Below are 24142 nucleotides of genomic sequence, written 5' to 3'. Positions count from 1 at the left end.
GTTATGATAGCTGGATAGCCACGCCAAAAAATGTCACCAGACAACAATGTTAGTGTCATGTGCAATGTATCATTAATCACATATAGATGTTTCATTGTCATTGTCATTACAGACTGAAAAGGAGGGGGGTCTTTGAGAACATAGCTTTTTCTTTGACTTAAGGTCAAATCATTTTTATTGGTCATCCTAAGAACTGAATTAGCCGTCTTTCCACAATAAGGACGATGTCCAAACAACCTCTGTTTCATTATATGCAATTCCTCTATGTCATAAGCCTGTAACGACTAATGTCACTGTTATTATCACCGCCAGTGACTGTGTTACCGCTGTTGACCACTGAATGGCGCAGGTCCCGCTGTGAGGTGTGTTGAGTGAAGTGGAACAGCAGTGTCTGTCAAACACCGCAGTCTCCTGACCTGCTGCTGGAAGCTGTCTCTGTGACTCTCTCTCTCTCTCTCTCTCTCTCTGCTCTCTGAGCCCGCGATTCACTGACTGCCTGAACGCCTTTAATCTACTCTTCTCCTTCATCACTCAGGTAAACCCAATACAGTCTTCTCTTTTTTCATTATGGTGTTCTTGCTTGTTTATATGGGATGTGATTGAGATATTGATAGAGATTTGACGTTGTAGGCACTTATGATTAAAAAAAAACTGCTATGCTAGAGTGAGAATGAATGTCTGTTTAGTTAGATAGACGACTCATAAACACAAATGTTAGTTGCAAGCGTATTTCAATGTAATTATCTACCAATCTGAGGCATCACTTATTCTTTATCCTCTTTGAGTAATGATACAGAGAGACATTGCATCTCTTATGAATTAGATGTATTCATGGGATGTAGCGTTGCTGGCTGACATAAATACATGTGAAATAATAGAGATCAGGGTGAGAAATAGGGGAGCAAATAGGGGAGCGCTCTGAGAGAAACCAATGTGAACGGGAGGATTATGAATGTGTGTGTGTGCTGGGATGTGTCTTTATGTGTGTGTGTGTGTGTGTGTGTGTGTGTGTGTGTGTGTGTGTGTGTGTGTGTGTGTGTGTGTGTGTGTGTGTGTGTCTGCGTGTGTTTATGTGTGGGACTGCCTGCCTAACTGTGCCCTTCCTTTCGGTCTCAGTTCTAGCCCCAGAGCACTGAGCACAGGGCAGTGTGTGAGTGGCAGCAGAAGTGGGCAGCCTCAGGTCCTCCCGACACACACAGGATCACCAGCTCGTCCCTGGCCGTCACCTAGAGTCACACACATACTTAGAGACACACCCAAACACACACATTCACACTCCCACTCAGACACACACCACATACACTCAGACTTAGTCACACAGATACTTTCAGACACATACTTTCAGACACATACACTTGCATTCACACAAACATTCAGAGCGACACTTGGAGGCACCATGGCGAAGGGAGAGAACATATCCCATACCCCAGCCGGAAAGCTCCTCAAGCCCCCAGAGCCATCCTTCACCAAGCCCCCCCACCAGGTAAGGAACACTGCTTTTATTCACTAATTTGAATCAGTTGGCTAGTTTACCCCTGGACTGTCTGACAGCTCAGTGACATTCATGTTCCTTTGGTTTGTGGGTATCTGTCTTGCTGTTCTGCCATGTCTGGATATCTGCAGTTCTTGACTTTGACTGAAATAGGTGCCGGTACTCATTTAGAGTGAGGGTACTGTTTATATTTAGGTGCAGGAACACCACAATACTTTCGAGCTAATATTCTATAAGAAGTGCAGGAACTCATGAAGTAGAAATGTTGAGCTGCCGGTACTCAGTTCCGGTGAGCTCCTGCCCAATTCAAGCACTGGATATCTGAGAGACTGAGGGCAAGGAGTTAGTTAAGTTGAAAATCAGTTGGATTGTGATTATACTACATTTTAGGACCAGAAATAGAGGACGTTTCTCTCTTTCTCTGTCACATCCAGTCTTGGATAAATTACTTTGCTGTATGCTCACCCTGAATGCCTTTAGGTACCAGTAAAACTGACTGCATGACCGCCAGAAGAAAGAATGTGGTGTGTATGTGTGTGTGTGTGTGTGTGTGTGTGTGTACTCGGGTGCGTAAATGGAATGCTTACTTACTGATACCAGCACACATGCCCAGCGGCACTTAGAGGCAAGGCAATGACAGACGATGAGCCAAACCTTTATCCTACTATACCATGAGTACATTACCCTGCAGATGTAGCCTACGTGTTACATTATACATCCAATGCATTGATACAGACAACAATAAATACTTGACTTACTACATTGATCTCTACGTATAGATTCATACTGCCTTTTTCACTGGTGGGAATGTAATGTTGGCTGGCAGTTTTTAGAACCCATCAATGTGTTTAATGCTGTCCTATTTCAGTGAATAGGTATTGAAGAGGCGATGCAATATTTACATAGCTTTTCTGAAAGAATGGATGCAGCGTGACCTTGAGCTCTGTGTGTGTGTGTGTGTGTGTGTGTGTGTGTGTGTGTGTGTGTGTGTGTGTGTGTGTGTGTGTGTGTGTGTGTGTGTGTGTGTGTGTGTGTGTGTGTGTGTGTGTGTGTGCGTGTGTGTGTGTGTGCGTGCGTGCGTGTGTGTGTGCGTGCGTGCGTGTGTGCGTGTACAGCATGGCCCTTACGGGGCCTGGGTGAATTATAGATGCTAAAGAAGCGAAACCAGAGTCTGCAACAGAGGAGACTCAAGCCCCTAATGGGTCACCTGTCACTGTGAGTCCTTTTGCTTCAATCAGGCATCCTGGTGTTCTATCACCCCACCACAGCTGACAGCTCCAGGCAGGAGAGGAGATGGACTTGTCTGGCTTCTCTATGATTATTGTGTTCAAGTGCTCTCGGAATGATCAGAAATAAGTATCTTACATGTTGCACTCCTTGGGAAAGTCTGTATGCCAACTCTGTGCATCACAGAGGCCAGAACATCACACTCTGGTTCCAAACTACTGCTAATACACACACACCAGGAAATCTGTCAGTAATATAAAACCATAAAATAAAATAATACCATGAAATAATATCAAAATGTATGAAGAAATTCTACTGGACACCAGCTTTATTTCTTTATCCAACCAGCTTTATCTTTCACATGCATACATACAGTATGCTACACACTCAATCTGATAGGAATCATCACAGCAGTGTTAGAAGGAATGCATAAAACATATTGGCTCAGAATTCTCTACTCACTATTCCTTACTCATCCTCTGTGTGCATCACAGTCAGCTCATAGCTAAGATCCTCTTTGAAACATAAAGGCATGTCTCCAGAGTCGCTTCCATCCCACCCCACAGTAATTAACTTTATGAATTAGCCCCATTTTCCCAGGGCCACAGTTTGCTGAGGGTCTGTTCTCTCTGAGGGTCTGTGTTGTGTGCGTGGATGTGTGTGCATTTATAGGAAGCTAGATAACATGGGCCCAGACAGGGGAGGGATATCCTGTTTACGTCTGCAGTGATAAGGCCGCAGTAAAACAGACTGTAGTCACACTGGAGTCAGATTTTTTCTCTCTCTCTCTCTCTCTCTCTCTCTCTCTCTCTCTCTCTCTCTCTCTCTCTCTTGAGTGTATAGGTAAAGCTAGGCAAGCACCACTAATGAATGCTATCAGGCACTGACTATCTGGTATAAAGTTGAGAATTGTTTTGTTTTGTTTGATGACCGGTGGACTATTTAACCTTGTACAAAGAAAGAGCCTACATACTGAGATACTAAAATGATATGACCTCTCTTTTGTCTGGGTTTACCCCCTCAATGTGGAATTTGTTGTGGGGATACAAACAGTGACGTCAAGCCCAACTATATTCCTAGCTGTAGTGCAGATGAGGGTAAAAAGTAATAGATACACTTGATGACGAACCAAGACATCACTGATCTGGTACAGACAGTGTATAGACAGTATTTTTACCCAACATCAGTTAACCAGCATTCTCTCTCTCGTGACACCAAATACTCCTCTTATCTCCCCATTCGAAGATAATTGGAGTGAGGAGATGAGAGTGGAGGATATACTGAGAGTTTTGAAGGAGAGACCAATAGTTTTTTTTAAGTACGTCTTTTATTGGATAGAGGAGCAACAGTGGGAAATCTAGATAGAGAATGCTGAAATAGCAGTGAGCCATATTGGAACTCATGCTGTGGTGGTACATGGGATCCGGAGGCAGCAGCCTAGACCACAAGACCACCATAGGCCAGACCGAGACTTTCGAAGTTGATCCACATGCTACTCTTTACTTACTCTGACCCGCTTGTCTTACTGTGTTTAAATAATTACACAGCTCCCTCCTGGTAATTGTCATTCTGGAAACCATCAGTGTTTTCATGAGGAGAAGAAAGAGGAAAATAAAATGTAATCAGCCAGATAATGACAGTGTGTTTTGAAGGGCTTCGGTCTGTGGTTGGTCGGTGGCTGTTTTGGTGATTTCTTTCTTTCATAACGCCTGAAAGGCCTATAGCTGTAGGCGGTGGGCTAACCCGGACACAAACGTACTGTATGGAAACAACAAAGGTTAGTGGAGAGAGAGAGAGAGAGGAGAGGAGAGAGATGAAGAAAGATAAAAAAGAAAGTGGAGAGATGTATAAACAGAAAGAGAGAGAAGGAGAGAGGAGGTTAGACGTTTAATCATATGCTGTTGTGCTTTGGTCCATGCAGTGTGTGTTTCCATGTCTGTCACTGAACTGTTCATAATACAGTCGTAAATATTGGACTTTCCAGGAGGCTGGCAGCTTGTCTGCTCTTTCATGTGTGAGGACGGGATCCTTGGGACATCACTACCCTAAACCCTAACCTTAACCTTAACCCCTCCCCTTACCCATAACCATAACCTTAACCTTAACCCTTCCCTAATTCTAACCTTAACCATTACCTTCACCATTTCATATGTCAACTTCAATGGGACAGGGACATCCCAAGGATCTCTGATAGCACGGACCAGACTTGAACACACATGCGTGCACACACACGTTTTTAGCAAGGGGATATCCCTCTATAGCAGGGGAAGCCCTGTTCCGGCACCCTTTCTGTCTGTCTCTGTGGTATCCTGTGGATCTGTCTATAAGGGGAACAGGCTGTGCTGTGTGCCCAAGTATCTTCTGACATCACCACAGTCTAAACAGCAGGGAGTGGTGTTCTGTCTGATCCTGTATCCCTCACATCAACTGGCACCTACACCACAGGGGAACATTAAATACTGAGGGGAGAGGAGATACATTTGGGGAGAGTGATGATTGGGGGAAGAGGGAAATGTAGATGGAGAATAGTGGTGGGGAAGTAGGCCTCATATGTGAAACCAGATTTCATCCACCATGCAAGGAAATGAGTCGTGGAGGCCTATTTTCTTTCTTCTTCTATTTGACCTTTATTTAACCTTTATTGAGATTAAAAATCTATTTTAAAAGAGAGCCCTGTATACATTACAATAAAAACAGAATAATAAAACATACACATATGTGTATTAAACAATATAAGTCAACACACAATAACAAAATAAACATATTTAATAAAAGCAGTGAACTAGGCAGATTTTCCCAAATCTGTGGAGACTGAAGGGATCCCTAGTGTTATCCATTCCTGAGAACGGGTTTGGTAACTTATGATTCTTAGTTAATGAACTTACATATGAAGGGAGTTTCTGTAACATTGCTTTGTGTGTGTGTGTGTGTGTGTGTGTGTGTGTGTGTGTGTGTGTGTGTGTGTGTGTGTGTGTGTGTGTGTGTGTGTGTGAGAGAGTGAGAGTGAGAGAGAGAGAGAGAGAGAGAGAGAGAGAGAGAGAGAGATATGAGGTCACACGTCTGTATCGACTGTCATCTGAATGGCACTGTGTGATTCATTCGCTCTGACATCACAATGGACAACAATATAGTCTGAAAATAGAATTCTGTGGTTCTGAATTATTTTGTAAATCATAATGCCAGGGTCCTGCTGTCACAGACTCATTCTTCTGCTACAACTGTATTCCTTATCCACAAGAAGATAGCTTCCGCCTAAGATTTGACTCCTGCTTGTATCTTATCTGAGGCTTATATTTTGGCTACATATCCATGGCTAACAAACAGAGTTCTTGTCTTTACACGGTAAAGAAAGGCACAGCAGTCAACTGTATCTCATAGGCTTTGCAGATCATTTATTTGCCTATTTCTCAGATAATGCACTTTATGAAACCTGTAACTGACTTGTAACCCTCTCCATTGTTTTTTGTTGTTTTTCTGCCCATCCATAGACTGTGTTGGACCAGAAACTGTCTGTCTGCAGTAAGCTCTGCTTCGCCATTGGAGGAGCACCCAATCAGGTGGCCGGCAGCGCTACAGCATTTTTCCTCCAGATCTACCTGCTGGATGTCGCCCAGGTAACACGTCTGTGTGTTTGTGTCTGTTTCTTCTTTCCCCCCCCTCTCTCTCTTTCTCTCTCTCTCTCTCTCTCTCTCACTCTCACTCTCTCACTCTATCTGTGTCTTCTAACTACATCCCTCCGTTCTCTCCTCCTCAGATCAACCCGTTCCAGGCCTCCATGGTTCTGTTCATAGGGAAGTCGTGGGGCGCCGTCAGCGACCCTGTTGTCGGCTTCTTCATCACCAAGAGCAAGTGGACCAGGATAGGCAGACTCATGCCCTGGTGAGGCCATACACACATGGATTGCATAGAGTGCACACACCTGGTTTCCCAAGTTTGAAGTGTCCTATTTGAAGGGTAAAAAAACAGCAGACAGACCCTGCAGCTCCATAGGACCACAGATCTTAGTGATTGAATGGGAAATGCTACCTGTGAATGCTAGGCTTCACATTTTGACTTCACACTTCTATTGGATTATACTAAAGCTTTCTCTTGATTTGTAAATGAGAATGTGTTCTCAGTCAACTTACCTGGTAAAATAAAACAATAACAAAAAGATGACCTAAACCACAGCAGTATCCCTATAGACCTTCGTTATGAGCCCTGTCAGCTTAGACAAAAGGGTTCCAAAATAGTTTTTCGGCTGTTCCCATAGCAGAACCCTTTTTGGTTCCAGGTAAAACTCTTTTGGGTTCCATGTAGAACCCTATGTGGAAAGTGTTCTACATGGAACTCAAAAGATTTCTACCTAGAACCAAAAGGGTTCTTCAAAGGGTTCTCCTACGGGGACAGTCAAATAAACCCTTTTAGGTTCTAGATAGCACCTTTTCTTCTAAGAGTGCAGAGTGTTTACCAAAAGCACCACATCAAACTCAACCGTAACACTAGGTGTCAGCTCTAAAGTGTGTGTGGTTGTGTCAGCTCAAAGCTGTGTAAACTCATTGCTGTGACCCGACTCACTTACCGTAGTTACTGGTTGACTACTTACTGCTGATCCTAATGTGACTGAGTGAGTGCTGTATAAGCTTTACAAGCCATAGATTACTGACAAGCTGACAGGCTGGAGAGAGACCAGATCACAGCATTACTGATTTGATTACCACTGTACGTGTGCGTGTGCGTGTGTGTGTATGTGTGTGTGTGTGTGTGTGTGTGTGTGTGTGTGTGTGTGTGTGTGTGTGTGTGTGTGTGTGTGTGTGTGTGTGTGTGTGTGTGTGTGTGTGTGTGTGTGTGTGTTTGTGTGTGTGTGTACTGAATGTGTGTGTGTGTTTGTTTGTTGGTGTGTGTGTGTTTGTTTGTTTGTTGGTGTGTGTGTGTCCTGTTTTTGTGGCAAAACACTGTTGCCCTGCCTGGTTGTGTGTGTGATAATCAGCACCTTGAGAACACTGCACCCTCTAGTTAACTCCTGAGTGAAACCAGTGGCGTAAAGTACTTCAGTAAAAATACTTTAAAGTACTACTTAAGTAGTTTTTTGGGGGTATCTGTACTTTACTATTTATATTTTTGACAACTTTTACTTCTACATTCCTAAAGAAAAGAATGTACTTTTTACTCCATACATTTTCCTTGACACCTAAAAGTACTCGTTACATTTTGAATGATTAGCAGGACAGGAAAATGGTCCAATTCACACACTTATCAAGAGAACATCCTTGGTCATCCCTACTGCCTCTTATCTGACAGACTCACTAAACACAAATGCTTAGTTTGTAAATGATGTCTGAGTGTTGGAGTGTGCCCCTGGCTATCCATAAATTTAAAAATCAAGAAGATCGTGCTGTCTGGTTTGCTTAACATAAGGAACTTGAAATTATTTATACATAAGTATATTTTAGGAATTACATTTACTTTTGATACATAAGTATATTTAAAACCAAATATTTTTAGACTTTTACTCAAGTAGTATTTTACTGGGTGACTTTTACTTGAGTCATTTTCTATCAAGGTATCTTCACTTTTACTCAAGTATGACAGTTGGGTACTTTTTCCACCACTGAGTGAAACCCTCTCTAACTCTCAGATAGGAAGTCCCCTGACCCTGGGCTGTGACATCATCAGACGGACAGGAAGTGATCAGAATCTGTTTGTCTTGAGGGGTTTATGGCTGTTTCTGGTTGGTACTCCTGGGTGCTACTGTGTTTGTTATGATAGACTCAGCCCTGCCATGCCAGCAGAGATAAAACTGGGATATTTCTCTCACAATCTCTGAGAGTGTGATGGTGCTGAAATGCCCTCCTTGCTTCAGTCTCAATCACTGTGTGTCTGCCTGTGTACGTGTTTTGCCATACTTCCACTGGCTAACACTCCCATTGGATTCTTCCGATACCTATCCTGCGGGCCATCTTACAGAACAATCTAACATTGTAACAGTTTATTCTAACATTCTAAATGTTCCATTCAGTCACTGTGCCTTTTCAACCCTCCCATGACCAGCCTTAACAGCAGCAGGCCCAACCCCAGAGCTAGGCAGCCCTGTCAGCCCTGTCACTCTCTTTGTGTGGCTAAACAATCACTAAGGACAGGCCTCTGTGTCACAGGGAGAGCTGGACTGTACCAGAACTCACCACTCTCTACCTCTTTCTCCCTCTTTCTCTCTTTTTCTCTCTGTCCCCTTTCTACCTCTTTCTCTCTTTTTCTATCTGTTCTTAGTTCAACTGAATGCCAGGGCAGGACAGGTCAGGGGTTAAGGGAGCTAGAGCAGAGGGGACGGGGTTTAGTAATATGCAGATTAAAATGGGGTCAAGTACCTCTGGGTCCTATCAGGTCAAAGGTTACAGGTCAGGACCATTGTGGAAATATTTTGGAGTCGTCACCAAAACAATATGACTGTGGCTATTTGGGAGTGGTGCATAGAGGATAGGGTTGAGCTAGCAAAAGCTTGCTTAGTTGTGTTAAAGTGCAGTCCAGTGCAGTCCACAATGTGATTTTCCTGTGTTTTATATACAGTATATTTCCACACTATGAGGTTGGAATAATATTGAGTTGTTTGAAAAGACAGCCTGAAATTCCAGCCTGTTTTGAGAACACCAGGCGGTAAATTAGTTAATAGGCCAATAAGAAAGAGATTGGTCGGTCTGCCAATAACAGCAATTTTTCAGTTTTCCCCTCCCAACTCAGACCACTCCCAGACCGTACTAGCAAAATTTGTGCTTGAGAAATTGCTCTTTGCTAAGAAGCAATTTTTGTTTCTTTTTGACCGTTTTAATTGAAAACAATCACACTAAGGTACTTAAATGTTACCCAGAAATGATTTGATATTGATATAAAAATGGCAGCATTGGACCTTTAACTATGTACTTAGTTGACCCTGCAGCCGCAGAGCATTTACTGAGCTTGAGTCTTTATGATAAGGATGTGAATTCTATGATGTATAGACGTTAGCAGATCAACCTAACATACAGTGCCTAGTGAAAGTCTACGTACCACTTGCAAAGTCTTCACAGTTTTGCCGCCTTGAAATTTGGTTGGGAATCATTCATGGAAAGCAATATTCAAACCTTATCTCTGATTCTCAAGCAGATTTAAGTCAGGACTGAGACTGAACCATTCAGGAACACTAAACACCTACATTTACTTGAAAAAGGTTAGAATATTGCTGTCCATCAATGAGTCCCAAACAAATTTACTGAGCTTTAGCAATTGATAAATGTTACCCATAGAGTTGTACAAAGTTGGTAAAATTGTATTTGAAATGATTCACAGCTGTAACAACTGCCAAAGGTGCTTCCACCAAGTATTACCTCTGGGGTGTGAAGACATACACATTCAACACATCTTCTATACTTTTTCTTTAACTTTGAAAATGTGGAGTAAGGTTGTGTAGATCTGTAGGAAAAAAGATATATTTATTGTTGCTTTAGCAGACAAGCCTATTCTTGTATAATTCAGTGGTTATAGATAGAGATAGTCATTGTGGACTAGTGGAAAGTACATTCACTTGTCCACAACCTCCCGTCTTTCTCTCTCTCCACAGTGAAACATACAGCTGTGTCCTCAGCCCACAATGATATATACCAGTTGGATGAATTATACATGAACAACACAGCTCCCCACATCCTCAAAACTGTACAATGCAGCAGAATTTTTCTGCCCTGAGATGCCTGTGTGTGGTGTGTGTGTGTGTGTGTGTGTTTATGTGTCTGAATTAAGCTCATGGTAATGTGGGTTAACATTCCTGTGGCATAGCGCATCTTCCTGTCTTCCCGCTGCCCCTCCACACTAACCCAGGACAGATTACTTCAGATTCACAAACACACCATCCATCTCTCCCAAAACACCCATGTACACCATCAGTCTATCACTTGCCTAACAGGTTCACATAATAGTCTAAACAGGCGAGCTGAGATAAACTGGCAGGCCTTTATCTATTGCACAAACACAAAATGAGGCCAGAGTTTCACAATAAAAAAGATACAAAATTCGACTCCAACGCTTGCTCAAACAATGATCATTAAGATATACTATAAGAAACAATAACCCTCTTTTCTCTGTAGGATGGTGGGCTGTACTCCGTTTGTGGTGGTCTCCTACTTCTACCTGTGGTTCGTTCCTCCCTTCACCAACGGACGATTCGTCTGGTATCTGGGTTTCTACTGTCTCTACCAGACACTCATCACTGTAAGTACCTGCCAGATACGTACTACTACTAGTACTACATAAACGTTGGCCCACAATGAAACATTTACACATCCTCCTCAGATAGCAGATATCCAACACTATTCAACACTGACTTTGATTACTCATAAGGTGTGTTCGTAAATTCCCTCTGGAGTGCCAGAGTGTAAATTCAGTTCGTAAATTCAGAGCGTTTAATTACGTTTTTTTGCCGACGTTTACTGACACTGGTCATATTCAACAGGTGTTGAGCGTTCGTAAATTCATCAGTTATTCTGCGCTCTGGCACACTCAGACAACAGTGCTCTGAAATCGAAGTAGATAGCCAGAGTGATTTACTGAACGCACTCATAGTACACAACTAGCATTGTTCCTGGATAGAGCTTTTTATCTGTTAAAAAATATACCGATTAGCAGAGATGACTTGTAGAACCCAACACAGTGCTACAGTGAGCAGAGCCAACCAGATATCAAAACCAAACGTCTTATGTAGATAGTTCACCTCTCTAACACTGACTTTGCTGATAACTACTTTACTGAGAAAAAAATGACTTACTACAACTGTGATAAGTGGTTGTCTCACCTAGGTATCTTAAGATGAATGCACTAACTGTAAGTCGCTTTGGATAAGAGCGTCTGCTAAATGACTAAAATGTAAATGTCAAATTAACCTGTTTATTTAGGTTTCTTTAGTAATTAAGGTACAGCTTCAAACCCTTCACCCCCCTCTCTCGATCTTTCTTTCTTTCTTTCTTTCTTTCTTTCTTTCTTTCTTTCTTTTCTTTCTTTCTTTCTTTCTTTCTTTCTTTCTTTCTTTCTTTCTTTCTTTCTTTCTTTCTTTCTTTCTTTCTTTCTTTCTCTCTCTCTCTCTCTCTCTCTCTCACTCTTTTTGCTCTCTCTGCTCTCTCACCTGCTCTCTCAATTAAATTCAATTCAAGGGGCTTTATTGGCATGGGAAACATGTGTTAACATTGCCAAAGCTCTCTCTCTCTCATCTGCTCTCTCTCTCCTGCTCTCTCTCTGTCTTCTCTCTCACCTCTTCTCTCTTCTCTCTATCTCTCTCTCTCTCTGCTCTCTCTCTCTCTGCTCTCTCAGCTCTCTCTCTCTTTCTCTCTTTCATTCTCTCTCTCTCACTCGCTCTCTCCTCTGCTCTTTCTCTAACCTCTCTAACATATGGTACAGAGCATGTTGTCCACTGCCCACATTGTGGTGGCCTATAATGACATGTCTTTCTAACTACTTGATAAGTATAGGTTTAGCCCTGCCAGAGACCACTGGGTGGGTAAATGCTGGTTACCACTTTTAACTTCCCTTCATTGTCATTGTCTGTGAGAGACAGGATGGACAGCTGCTATCACTTTAAGGCCATACAGTAGTTGATCTAAATAAACAACAGCCAGTGTAATCATTCAATGAGATTTGATGACTACTAAGGCTGATAAGTTATTTTTTGTGAAGCAAAGCTGTGGTCAAATTGTTTTTTTTACATGCTTGGCCTTCCCTGCATCCCTCCTTCACTCCATCCCGCCCCGGCCAAAGAGAAGGGGAAGGGCTGGGACAGTCTTTTATGGCCGCGTTTATTTCTGATGTCTCTTTGGACACTGTCAGTCGCTTGGTTAGTCGCTTGTTTGCTCGCTCGGTCAGTCTGCCACAATGTTGACTGAGCTGTTGTGTGAATGACAAAGTGAAGAAAGGCTGGGTTTGATGGTCAAGTGGATGGTTGCTGACTGATATACTGGCCAGCTTGAGAGCTGAGATTTATCGATATAGAAACTGAAAATTGGTCAAATTGGTAAAACAACAACAAAAGGTGCAATTGACATGGCCTTTGACCCTCTGATCCACTTCTTACAGTGTTTCCTATATCGAACCACATCTAATCATGTCCTCTGTGTCTGCTGTGTTTCCTTCCCAGTGTTTCCATGTGCCTTACTCTGCCCTCACCATGTTCCTCAGTACGGACCAGAAGGAGAGAGACTCAGCCACAGCCTACCGTAGGTCACTATTACACAGACCTTAGGTTGTTTGATCAAATAATACCACTCGCCTGTCATTCTGTTTTGATAGTACTTAATACTATAATAAATGTGTTATACTGCAGGTATGACCCTGGAGGTGCTGGGTACTCTAGTTGGCGCTGCCATCCAGGGTCAGATCGTGGCGAGCGCACACACCCTGAAAAACTGCCCCCAGCACAACATGTCTGTCAGTCACCTAGGCAACGGCAGTGGGGCCGAGATCGTCAAGAGAATCGTTCACTCCCAGGACTTCCTGTCACATGCTGTAAGTGTCACCACGATAACAACCAACCAGACCTGAGGTGTTACCATGGTGATCCTATATTGAAAATAAATGTAACTGACTGTAGTGTCCTGAACTAACTCAGGGCTGTAGTATCCGGAACTAACTCAGGGCTGTAGTGTCCTGAACTAACTCGGGGCTGTAGTGTCCTGAACTAACTCAGGGCTGTAGTGTCCTGAACTAACTCAGGGCTGTAGTGTCCTGAACTAACTCAGGGCTGTAGTGTCCTGAACTAACTCGGGGCTGTAGTGTCCTGAACTAACTCAGGGCTGTACTTTCACACTCATCTTTTCCTTTTACTTAACTTCTTTCTTTCCTTTTTTGAAGCCTCAGAGTTGAAAAGAAACAACAGGAAACAAGTTGAAGGTCAACAAGCATGAAAATTGTAAATTGTTGAAACTAAAAGGAATAAGATGAATGAATGTGAAGTTTGTGTTTGCAGACTGTCTAGCGGTGAGATCTCGTCTTACCAAATGAACCAGCTTCATATATTATTTATCATTCCGGGTTTTTAGTAAGAGACCACGGGTTAAATCTGAGCCTCTTCCCCAGCCCCCTCCCCACCTCTCCCCTGGCACTGACCCCAGCCCCCTCCCCTCCTCTCCCCTGACATCAGCCATTAATCCCCCTCCCTGAAATAAGAAACCCCTCCCCACACTGAGGGGGTGACCACAGTCTGTGTGTGATTAAGGCTATTTTCATCATTTTTAAAAACACATGAATGAACCCCAGACCCCAAACTCGACATGCAGGAACCAACAATATTGAACATCTATTTCCGGCCTAAAACCAGCCAAACCTAGACCGGAATATACATATTTTAATTTATCTGGTTGTTCATTTCCTAGAAGTAGACAAACAGTCAATGAAAACATGAGTGAGACAACCTTGCGAATCTTGTGAACGCAGAGTGGTTTCTGGGTAGATAAAACACGGCGAGCGGGCTCCTGCCCAAACTGTTCCGTGTCGGGTTCGGACACGCCGCAGCTATTTAAGGGCTCGAGTGGTACCATTCCAAAGGATTCTGAGTAAACCCCGATGGCGGGGCCTTTTCACCACGCATGGCCTTCTGTAGCCACGATGAGTACACACACACACACACACACACACACACACACACACACACACACACACACACACACACACACACAGACACAGACAGACAGACAGACAGACAGACAGACAGACAGACAGACAGACAGACAGACAGACAGACAGACAGACAGACAGACAGACAGACAGACAGACAGACAGACAGACAGACAGACAGACAGACAGACAGACAGACAGACAGACAGACAGACAGACAGACAGACAGACAGACAGACAGACAGACAGAGCACTTTCACCACTGGATTCCTCCAGTCCCTCAGAAATGGAAAAATGTTTGATGTGAATAAGTAATAATACTAACATAGCAAACTAGCCCTTAATTGTTTACAGTAGGGCAGTGCAGTTCCTGTTGGGTTGAGAACATCTTCAAGGCTCTATAGTATTTTGGTAGGCTGTATTTTAGGATCAGAATTCAATTGAGATCCTTTCCTGTTGTTCCTTGTACCTAATCTGTACAGTGAATTGTGAGTGATCTGGTACCTGCTAGAGCGATATTGTAATGGGTGCGTGCTGGTGGCAGGGAAGTCAGGTGCAGGAGAACGAACTTGGTATAAACAGTCGTTTAATAAGTGCTCACAAAACTCAGAAAAACAAAATATACCAAATAATAAAAGTGGGTACAAAACCCGTTGCGCACCAGAACATAACTTGCACATCACATACAAACAATCACATGAGGGGAAACAGAGGGTTAAATACACAACATGTAATTGATGAGATTGGAACCAGGTGTGATGTAAGACAAGACAAAACCAATGGAAAATAAAAAATGAATCAGCGATGGCTAGAAGGTCGGTGACGTCGACCGCCGAACACCGCCCGAACAAGGAGAGGGACGGACTTCGGCGGAAGTCGTGACAGATATAAGGAGTTCTACCCTAAAATCACAGGTCAATAAACACATTGGTATGTGTTAATGCAACTTTCAGATAAGGGTTGCAGTGAAGTAATTGGATGGAGATACATGATGGAGATTGAGGAAGGCTCAGTTCAGATGTCCTCCTTGTGTAACCAAAGAAAGAAAGCGGTGTAGTGGACCCCAGGAAGAGTAGTTTAAAATAATACCTAATGGACATCTAAATGTAACAAATAAAGGTTACATTTACACTGTTGTTTTCTTGCCTTTGCAGAATGAGGTGTACATGGTATATTGTTGCTCTGTCCTCCTTGCAGAATGAGGTGTACATGGTATATTGTTGCTCTCTGTCCTCCTTGCAGAATGAGGTGTACATGGTATATTGTTGCTCTGTCCTCCTTGCAGAATGAGGTGTACATGGTATATTGTTGCTCTCTGTCCTCCTTGCAGAATGAGGTGTACATGGTATATTGTTGCTCTCTGTCCTCCTTGCAGAATGAGGTGTACATGGTATATTGTTGCTCTCTGTCCTCCTTGCAGAATGAGGTGTACATGGTATATTGTTGCTCTCTGTCCTCCTTGCAGAATGAGGTGTACATGGTATATTGTTGCTCTCTGTCCTCCTTGCAGAATGAGGTGTACATGGTATATTGTTGCTCTCTGTCCTTGCAGAATGAGGTGTACATGGTATATTGTTGCTCTGTCCTCCTTGCAGAATGAGGTGTACATGGTATATTGTTGCTCTCTGTCCTTGCAGAATGAGGTGTACAGTAACAGTATATGATTGTTTATTCTCTCTACTTGCAGAAGGAGATGTATATGATCGCTGCTGGTGTGATTGGAGGAGTGTTTCTCATCTGCACTGTGGTCATGTTCCTAGGAGTCAAAGAGAGAGATGGTGAGTGTGTGCGTGTGTGTGTGTGTGCTCGCATATGTGCTTGTGTGTGTGTGTTTGTGCACACTCTTTCCCAGCAAGTGAGTGTGCTCCTCTCTCTTTCCCTTCACACATTTCACTCAAACGCCATTTGCAATTTACTAGTAAGCACAGCAGCACTCCGTTGAATTGTTTTGAGCCTTATTCTGACTGGATTATTTCTGGCCTCCATTTAGCTAGCTTCAGCCTCATGCAATGATTATCCAACTCAGGAAAACAAGGAGGATTAAGTGTTAAGTATAAAAGGACATATCTTGTGTGTTTATACTGCACATGGAGGCTGTCAATGAACTGCTGACCTCTGTACCAGCGAACCTGTCAGTTCTGGTTCTCTGTACTTATACCCACACACAGAGCATAGCAATACTGCAATGCAGCGGCATCTACAGGGTTACCAGATTGGTGGGGAAGTCTCCCATACGTGTCTCGCTCATGCTTTCTTCTCTCATTGCAGAATGCTTGGTGCATTGCAGGCTAGATTGAGCTATTTTTTTAGAGTGGGATAAAAGACGGAAACCAAAGAAACTGTCTCTTTTGACACTTTCAGGTCTTGTTCCTTTTCTTCCTCGTACAGATCCGTACATTTTGAAGACGGAGAAGCAGATCCCGTTCCACAAGGGCTTCATCCTGGTGATGCGACATGGTCCCTACCTCACTTTGACTGCTGCATTCCTCTTCATCTCCGTTGCCATTCAGGTGGGAACATTGATAGACCCCTTCTCAGACATGACACCCACAGTGGGATGGTAATGGGTGTTGTGTTATGATTGGACCCAGAATGGCTCCAGATACAGCCTGCCTGCCATTGAATGTTGATTTGATCAAGAAAAATGGAGCACTCAGTGTGTTTGAGGAAATATGCTTGACAGCATCTCTCTCTCAGCTCCAAATCCATCCGATGATGATAGACAGACAGACAGACGGCACATTGTCATATTACAATTATGTAATATCTAGTTATTGTTATCATTATGAGAATTCTCAGTGGTAAACTTATTGTATGGCTGTGATCATATGGTTGGTTGGCATTGGAACTATATAGTACAGCTTTGATAGATTCCACCTCAAACATCTCAACTGCCGTATCTCACAAATCTTCCCTTAAATAACTTACTGTCAGCTCATCAGAATAGAAGGATTATATATCATTCAAGAGCAGGGATGAAACTTTGCGTTAGTCAGCAGCTTCTCCAGTGATTTGACACCGTGAGCAGAGAGGATAGGACAGTGCTGAATATTCAGAATCTTTCTGAAGAACGAATGTGTGTGATATCTGATTTCCAGTTGGTTCAAAGCAACTTTGTCCTGTTCTGTACGCATGCAGTGGACCTGAGAGACCACTTCCAGAACATTGTGCTGACCATCCTGGTGAGTTCTGGTTTCAGACCTAGATCAATGTAACTTACACTTTCACACAAATGTCCTATTGACTCAGTGCATGGTTTTATATGACATTAGAGTATACTTAAAAACAATAGTATAGCATGCTCTTAAAAATGATACTCCTCTTCCCAGGTATCTGCAGTAGTGAGCATCCCTTTGTGGCAGTGGTTTTTGGAGCGGTTCGGCAAGAAGAAGGCAGCCTTCTGTGGAATCACGGTAAGTGTCTGGGACGGGTGCTGGTGATACTCCACTGATGATAAAAATGTGCCACCTTGTGGACAAACATATTATTACTTCTGGAGATGCACTGTCTGATCAAAAATCTCCGGAGGGTTTTATAATACGGTATTACAAACAGGGTTGGAGAGTAACTGATTACCAAAAAACTAGCCTTAGTCAGTGAAACTAGCAGCAAAATTATTTTCATCAGATTACAGATTATTTTGAAAAATTAATGATTACTCTTTGGATTACTTTTAAAACCAGAAAGGACTTTTGCGAAAAAAATACATTGACATCTTTCTGTTTTCTCAATGATATTCAATTCAGCATTGAAAAGAGGCGCAAGTTTAAGTTTGAGTCTGACCTCAAGTCAGAGACGACTTTGACGACACACACCAAATACGTTTGATGGACCCTTTTTGTCTTCTTCTATTGCCTCTTAAAAGGAACGTAATCAGATTGTGTTACTTAACTGATTACAATTTTGGACAGGTAACTAGTAACTGTAATGGATTACATTTAGAAAGTAACCTACCAGGGGCGAAAATCTGATATCCACTTTGGAGGGGACAATTACATGAAATTTTCTCAAGAGCAATTCCTGAGGGGGACACCAAAAGTAGTGCTGTAACACATAGCCTACATTGTAATATGGTAAATGTATATTGAGGAACCAAAGAAATAAGGTGTTTGCCGTACTCCTAACTACCGGTACCCACAACTAATCACAACAGCAATACCATTGCCTTTAACAAATCTTAGTTCAGTCACCAGTTTAAGTTGAGAGTGGGGGTATCCATGGCATTTTCCAATTATGTTCCTATTTTACAAGTCAAAAAAATTGAGAACCTTTCATAATGTTGCCAAACAAAGACTCAACAAACTTACCTGAGACTCCCTGTCTCTGCCAGTCTGTCGCTGCATATCTGTCCCCAACTCTGCTGTCTGTGTGCCATCTGTTGCCTGCTCTGCCTAATGACATCATTGTGAAACATTTCCATTAGAATTTCATTTCTTTCTTATGAACATTTTATCAACTAGTCTTTGAGATATTAGGCTACTAGGGTTCTTACTATGCGTTTTGGTGTATTGAAAAATACTCTGATGTCCGTCTTTTATTTTTCTGCTATTTTTCTACCTGGCTGGCTGGCTGGCTACACACACAGTGTGTAGGTTATTTACAGTAGGAGATGGGCTTCTATCATCTTCAATCATTCTATTTGGGCTTCGATCTAAAAGGTAGCTAGCAAATGTGAAACGGATTAAAATGACAAGAGTTGACAGCTGTATTAGTTCACCATTTACACAACATATGCTGCAACCTTTTGTAATTTTAATAGTTTGTTTCATATTGGCTGGCTTCCAACAATAGCTGAATTTGCAAAGCTAGCGTGCACCAATTCCGTTTCAGTGGTGTTTGCTATAATCTTTGCTACCCGGGTTAAATAAAGGTGAAATAAAATAAATAAATAAAAGTTCCCTTGCGACAATTTAACTTTTGCAACGAGACCATTAAATATATTTAAGACAATGGTAGAAGAGAGTGTAGTTCAGTTTGGACTTCAGATTATCGCTAACCTTATCACAGGGACTTTGAAGCACTAACTTACATCATCTGCATGCTGATTCCATCTTTGACGACGCCACATAAATGGAATAGGTACTAGCTAGCTTAATAGTTAATATTTGCGCGCTAGCTCTGCATATTCAGCTAGTGTGTGTGTGCGCGATTGACTGGATGACCCTCACGGCAGTTACGTGCAAACTAAGGAACTAGCAGTGGATCAAACCATTGTGAGGCAAAGGGCGGGGGGGGTCGCAATCTTTTGAAACTTAAAAACGTGCTATTAAGTGTCTATAATCAGCACAATTGCTTTCATTGCGTATTATTAATATTATTTAAATTACATAGTTATGTTTCAGTGATATATTGGGGGGGACAAATCATATTTTTCCCAGGATGGGGGGGTCGTGTCCCCCCCGTCCCCCCCGGGGATTTCCACCCCTGTAACCTACCCAACCCTGATAACAAATGTATGTGCAACTAACTCATGCTGTGTGTATACAGTATGTACAGTATGTGTGTTCATTCCTCTTACTCTCTCTCTCTTTCTGTCCAGTGGATCATGCCGTTCACAGTGATGCTGGTGTTCATTCCTAACCTGGTCGTAGCCTACGTAGTGGCTGTCTCTTCTGGACTCAGTGTGGCTGCATCACTCCTCCTACCATGGTGAGCCAAATTGAATTGTGCTGGCACAAAGGTCCTCTGTGGATGTGGTGTAGTTGTAGTACCACTAGCACTAGCCACTGGTTGTAGCTACAGTAGCAATAGTAAACATATTATTGGGGTGGTAAAACAGCCACAGTCCTTGTAGAATTACTATTCTATTGCTGTAATAGCAGCAGTCTCCACTTCTCTCTGTCCATTCAGTGGTTAGAGCGTTGGGCCAGTAACCGAAAGGTTGCTGGATCGAATCCCTGTGCTGACAAGGTAAAAATCTGTCACTCTGCCCCTGAACAAGGCAGTTAACCCACTGTTCCCCGGTAGGCCGTCATTGTAAATAAGAATTTGTTCTTAACTGACTTGCCTAGTTAAAGAAAAAATACAAAAATGTAATTCACCCCCTGGCATGATACAGTCATGCCTGGCTATGATGTCATGTTGATGAATGAGATGTGTCTATAAACCTCAGGGGGGGTTACAGTCTCCACTTTCATTCTGTTATTACTGTTGTTTATAGCACATTGCCTTCCCATCTCCTTTTCTCCCTCTTCACCCTCCTATCTACCTCTCTCCTCCCTCCTTTCTCTATCACTCTGTCCCTGCCTCCTCCGTACTTCTCTTCCCTCTCTAAATGACAGGGTTTATCGCGTGGGGTCTTCATGCTGTGTATGTACACTATATATACCAAAGTATGTGGACACCTCTTCAAATGAGTGGATATGGCTATTTCAGCCACACCCATTGCTGACAGGTGTATAAAATCGAGCACACAGCCATGCAATCTCCATAGACAAACATTGGCAGTAGAATGGCCTTACTGAAGAGCTCAGTAACTTTCAACGTGGCACCGTCATAGGATGCCACCTTACTAACAAGTCAGTTCGTCAAATTTACGCCCTGCTAGAGCTGCCCCGGTCAACTGTAAGTGCTGTTATTGTGAAGTGGAAACGTCTAGGAGCAACAACGGCTCAGCTGCGAAGTGGTAGACCCCATAAGCTCACAGAACGGGACCGCCAAGTGCTGAAGCGCGTAGCGCGTAAAAATCGTCTGTCCTCAGTTGCAACACTCACTACCGAGTTCCAAACTGCCTCTGGAAGCAACTTCAGCACAATAATTGTTTCTCGGGATCTTCAAGAAATGGGTTTTCATGGCTGAACAGCCGCACACAAGCCTAAGATCACCATGTGCAATGCCTAGCGTCTGCTGGAGTGGTGTAAAGTTCTCCGCCATTGAACTCTGGAGCAGTGGACACTTGTTCTCTGGAATGATGAATCACGCTTCACCATCTGGCATTCGGACGAATCTGGGTTTGGTGGATGCCTGGAGAACGCTACCTGCCCCAATGCATAGTGTCAAATGTAAAGTTTGGTGGAGGAGGAATAATGGTCTGGGGCTGTTTTCTTGGTTCGGGCTAGGCCCCTTAGTTGCAGTGAAAGTAAATCTTAATGTTACAGCATACAATGACAATCTAGACAATTCTGTGCTTCCAACTTTGTGGCAACAGTTTGGGGAAGGCCCTTTCCTGTTTCAGCATGACAATGCTACTGTGCACAAAGCAAGGTCCATACAGAAATGGTTTGTCAAGATCTGTATGGAAGAACTTGATTGGCCTGCAAAGGGCCCTGACCTAAACCCCATCGAACACTTTTGGGTTGAATTGGAACGCCGACTGCGAGCCAGGCCTAATCGCCCAACATCAGTGCCCGACTTCGCTAATGCTCTCATGGCTGAATGGAAGTATGTCCCCGCAGCAATGTTCCATCATCTAGTGGAAAGCCTTCCCAGAAGAGTGGAAGCTGTTATAGCAGTAAATGGGGGACCAACTCCACATTAATGCCCATGATTTTTGAATGAGATGTTGAACGAGCAGGTCTCCACATACTTTTGGTCATGTAGTGTATGTCTGTCTGTCTTTTTATCTGGCTCCCGAGTGGCGCAGATTTCTAAGGCACTGCATCTCAGTGCTAGAGGTGTCACTACAGACCCTGGTTTGATTCCAGGCTGTATCACAACCGGCCGTGATTGAGAGTCCCATAGGGCGGCACACAATTGTCCCAGCATCGTCCGGGTCAAGCTGTCATTGTAAATAAGAATTTGTTGTTAACTGACTTGCCTAGTTAAATAAAGGTTAAATAAAAAATAGAAATAAAATGATCTGGTGATTCCCCATCTGTGGTCGGAGCAGTTCGGCTACAGTTAGCTTCATCTTGTAATCATGTCATCACGTAGTAGCAGTCATTTCACCAGACCATTTCAACTCTGCTCTATGAGCACCATTGTAGCCATTTCATCCTCTAGCGCTATAAGTAGACTGCTCCTCCTCAGACAGATGGAGTCATCGAGACCGGTTGTATAACATGAGGATGAGGTAGGCCTATAAGCTGTTGATTGGAGATGTTTTCATGTAGTATTGTGTGTGTGTTGTGTTTCAGGTCGATGCTGCCAGATGTGGTGGATGACTTCCGTCTGGCAAACCCCTACTGTAAAGGCTATGAGGCCATCTTCTACTCCTTCTACGTGTTCTTCACCAAGTTTGCTGCTGGGATCTCTCTCGGAGTGTCCACCCTCTGCCTCGAGTGAGTCAGACAGACAGACAACATAAACACTAACACAAGAGTATTAAAGACATTCATTACTGAAAATGGGATTTCCTTGGGAGTATCCATGCCTTACCTCGAGTGAGTCAAACACACAAACACTGATCCACATCAGGAGAAACATAAACAAGTTAACAACACTTCCGGCATCTCTCTTGGAGTGAGTCAGACGCCACGAACACCAAGTCAGTTAAATAACACAGGAGTGAGATGTATAGAGAGAAACACATAAACACAAGCCTGATGTATGCATTAATAGGCCATTGTAGTCTATTGTATTTATGAAACTGGTGAGTGTGTAACTGTCGGTATGATACAGGTGTGCATCTTTACAGGTACAGGCTAAGACACTGTATGTATCTCTACAAGTTTGCTGTGTATAATACGTGTGTGTGTACTGGTATCTTCAGGTTTGCGGGTTATGACACGGGGGCATGCAGGCAGCCTGATCAAGTAGCCTACACTCTGAAACTGCTCATAGGCGCCGCCCCGGTGGCCTTCATTGTAACAGGCCTGTTGATACTGCTGCTCTACCCCATCAGTGAGGACGTCCGGCTCAGGAACAAACTCTGTCTGGAGGAGCTACGGTGAGGGACCCACACGTCTCTGTTGTCAGAAGTTGCTAGAACGTCACAGTGCTCTTGTAAAGTAATGTATATGACAATAAGGGGATACATGCTTAAGACATGTCTGACAATGCATTATAAGTGTATCATAATGCTTTATTATATGCATGCTTAAGTAAAGTGTTGCCAAACTGAGTATTTGGATCACAAATATTCAGTGCAATAAGTGTACAGTACACCATCGTCTCTCACCACTGTCATTCCTTTAGGTTGAGTAAAATTACGGTGGCCTGAAATGGCACAAATACCAACATACCAAAATACCAACATACAATCTAAAAGTTTCTATTGTCTTTCTTCTACAGGAAACAAAGTGGCATCAGCTCCAGAACGCTGGAGGATCTGAGCAATCCATGACCTGGGATGGAATGGACAGGAGAGGTATCACATGCGGCGGATTCCAGTTCCCCAACTGGAATATGACTTCTATTAGTGTATATTACACTGAGAAATAATCACATGATAGTTATGTTTTCATGTAAACATTTTAAGTTTGTTTCTGTATTTTCACATGAACCTGTAAAGTATAGCCATCTTGAATATACCTACAAGATAACCTTATTTATATAAATGAATGTATATCACTATTTGCTGTGTTTAGCGGGCATTGCTGGTATTTATGAATGGTATCTGAGTATTATAATGGTTTGGGCTTAATAAATACTGTTGACTTTGGTTAGTAGATGGACTGAACCATGACTTCTTAACTTCAAATATAGTAGAGGAAGGTTCCATGTAAGTTCCATTTTGGGCTCTCGAATGGCGCAGCAGTCTAAGGCACTGCATCTCAGTGCTAGAGTTGTCACTACAGACACCCTGGTCCAGGCTGCATCACAACCGGCTGTGATTGGTCCCATTGGGCAGTGCACAATTGGCCCAGCATCGTCCGGGTTTTGCCAGTGTAGGCCATCATTGTAAATAAGAATTTGTTCTTAACTGACTTGCCTAATTAAATA

At 43.0% G+C, this 24142-nt stretch overlaps 1 protein-coding gene across 2 annotated transcripts; it reads left to right on the top strand.

The window, feature by feature from the left end:
* Positions 1 to 334: 334 nt before the first annotated feature.
* Positions 335 to 23868, top strand: LOC106608045 (major facilitator superfamily domain-containing protein 2B). 2 transcript variants are annotated; one of them, XM_014205712.2, is made up of 15 exons: positions 335 to 535; positions 1117 to 1483; positions 6208 to 6333; positions 6474 to 6598; positions 10810 to 10933; positions 12846 to 12924; positions 13032 to 13213; positions 16008 to 16098; positions 16709 to 16830; positions 17419 to 17502; positions 17650 to 17733; positions 19860 to 19969; positions 22396 to 22539; positions 22971 to 23147; positions 23492 to 23868. In XM_014205712.2, the coding sequence occupies exons 2-15, from the start codon at positions 1397 to 1399 to the stop codon at positions 23541 to 23543; spliced, it is 1587 nt and encodes a 528-aa protein (XP_014061187.1). In that variant the 5' UTR covers positions 335 to 535; positions 1117 to 1396; the 3' UTR covers positions 23544 to 23868. The 2 variants fall into 2 exon arrangements, with proteins under 2 accessions (XP_014061187.1, XP_045576934.1); XM_045720978.1 differs by lacking the exons at positions 335 to 535; positions 1117 to 1483 and adding an exon at positions 5906 to 6061.
* The last annotated feature ends 274 nt before the right edge of the window (positions 23869 to 24142 follow it).

This window comes from Salmo salar, chromosome ssa06, assembly GCF_905237065.1.
Source record: "Salmo salar chromosome ssa06, Ssal_v3.1, whole genome shotgun sequence".
NCBI lineage: Eukaryota > Metazoa > Chordata > Actinopteri > Salmoniformes > Salmonidae > Salmo > Salmo salar.
This window is presented reverse-complemented; position numbering and strand designations above follow the sequence as displayed.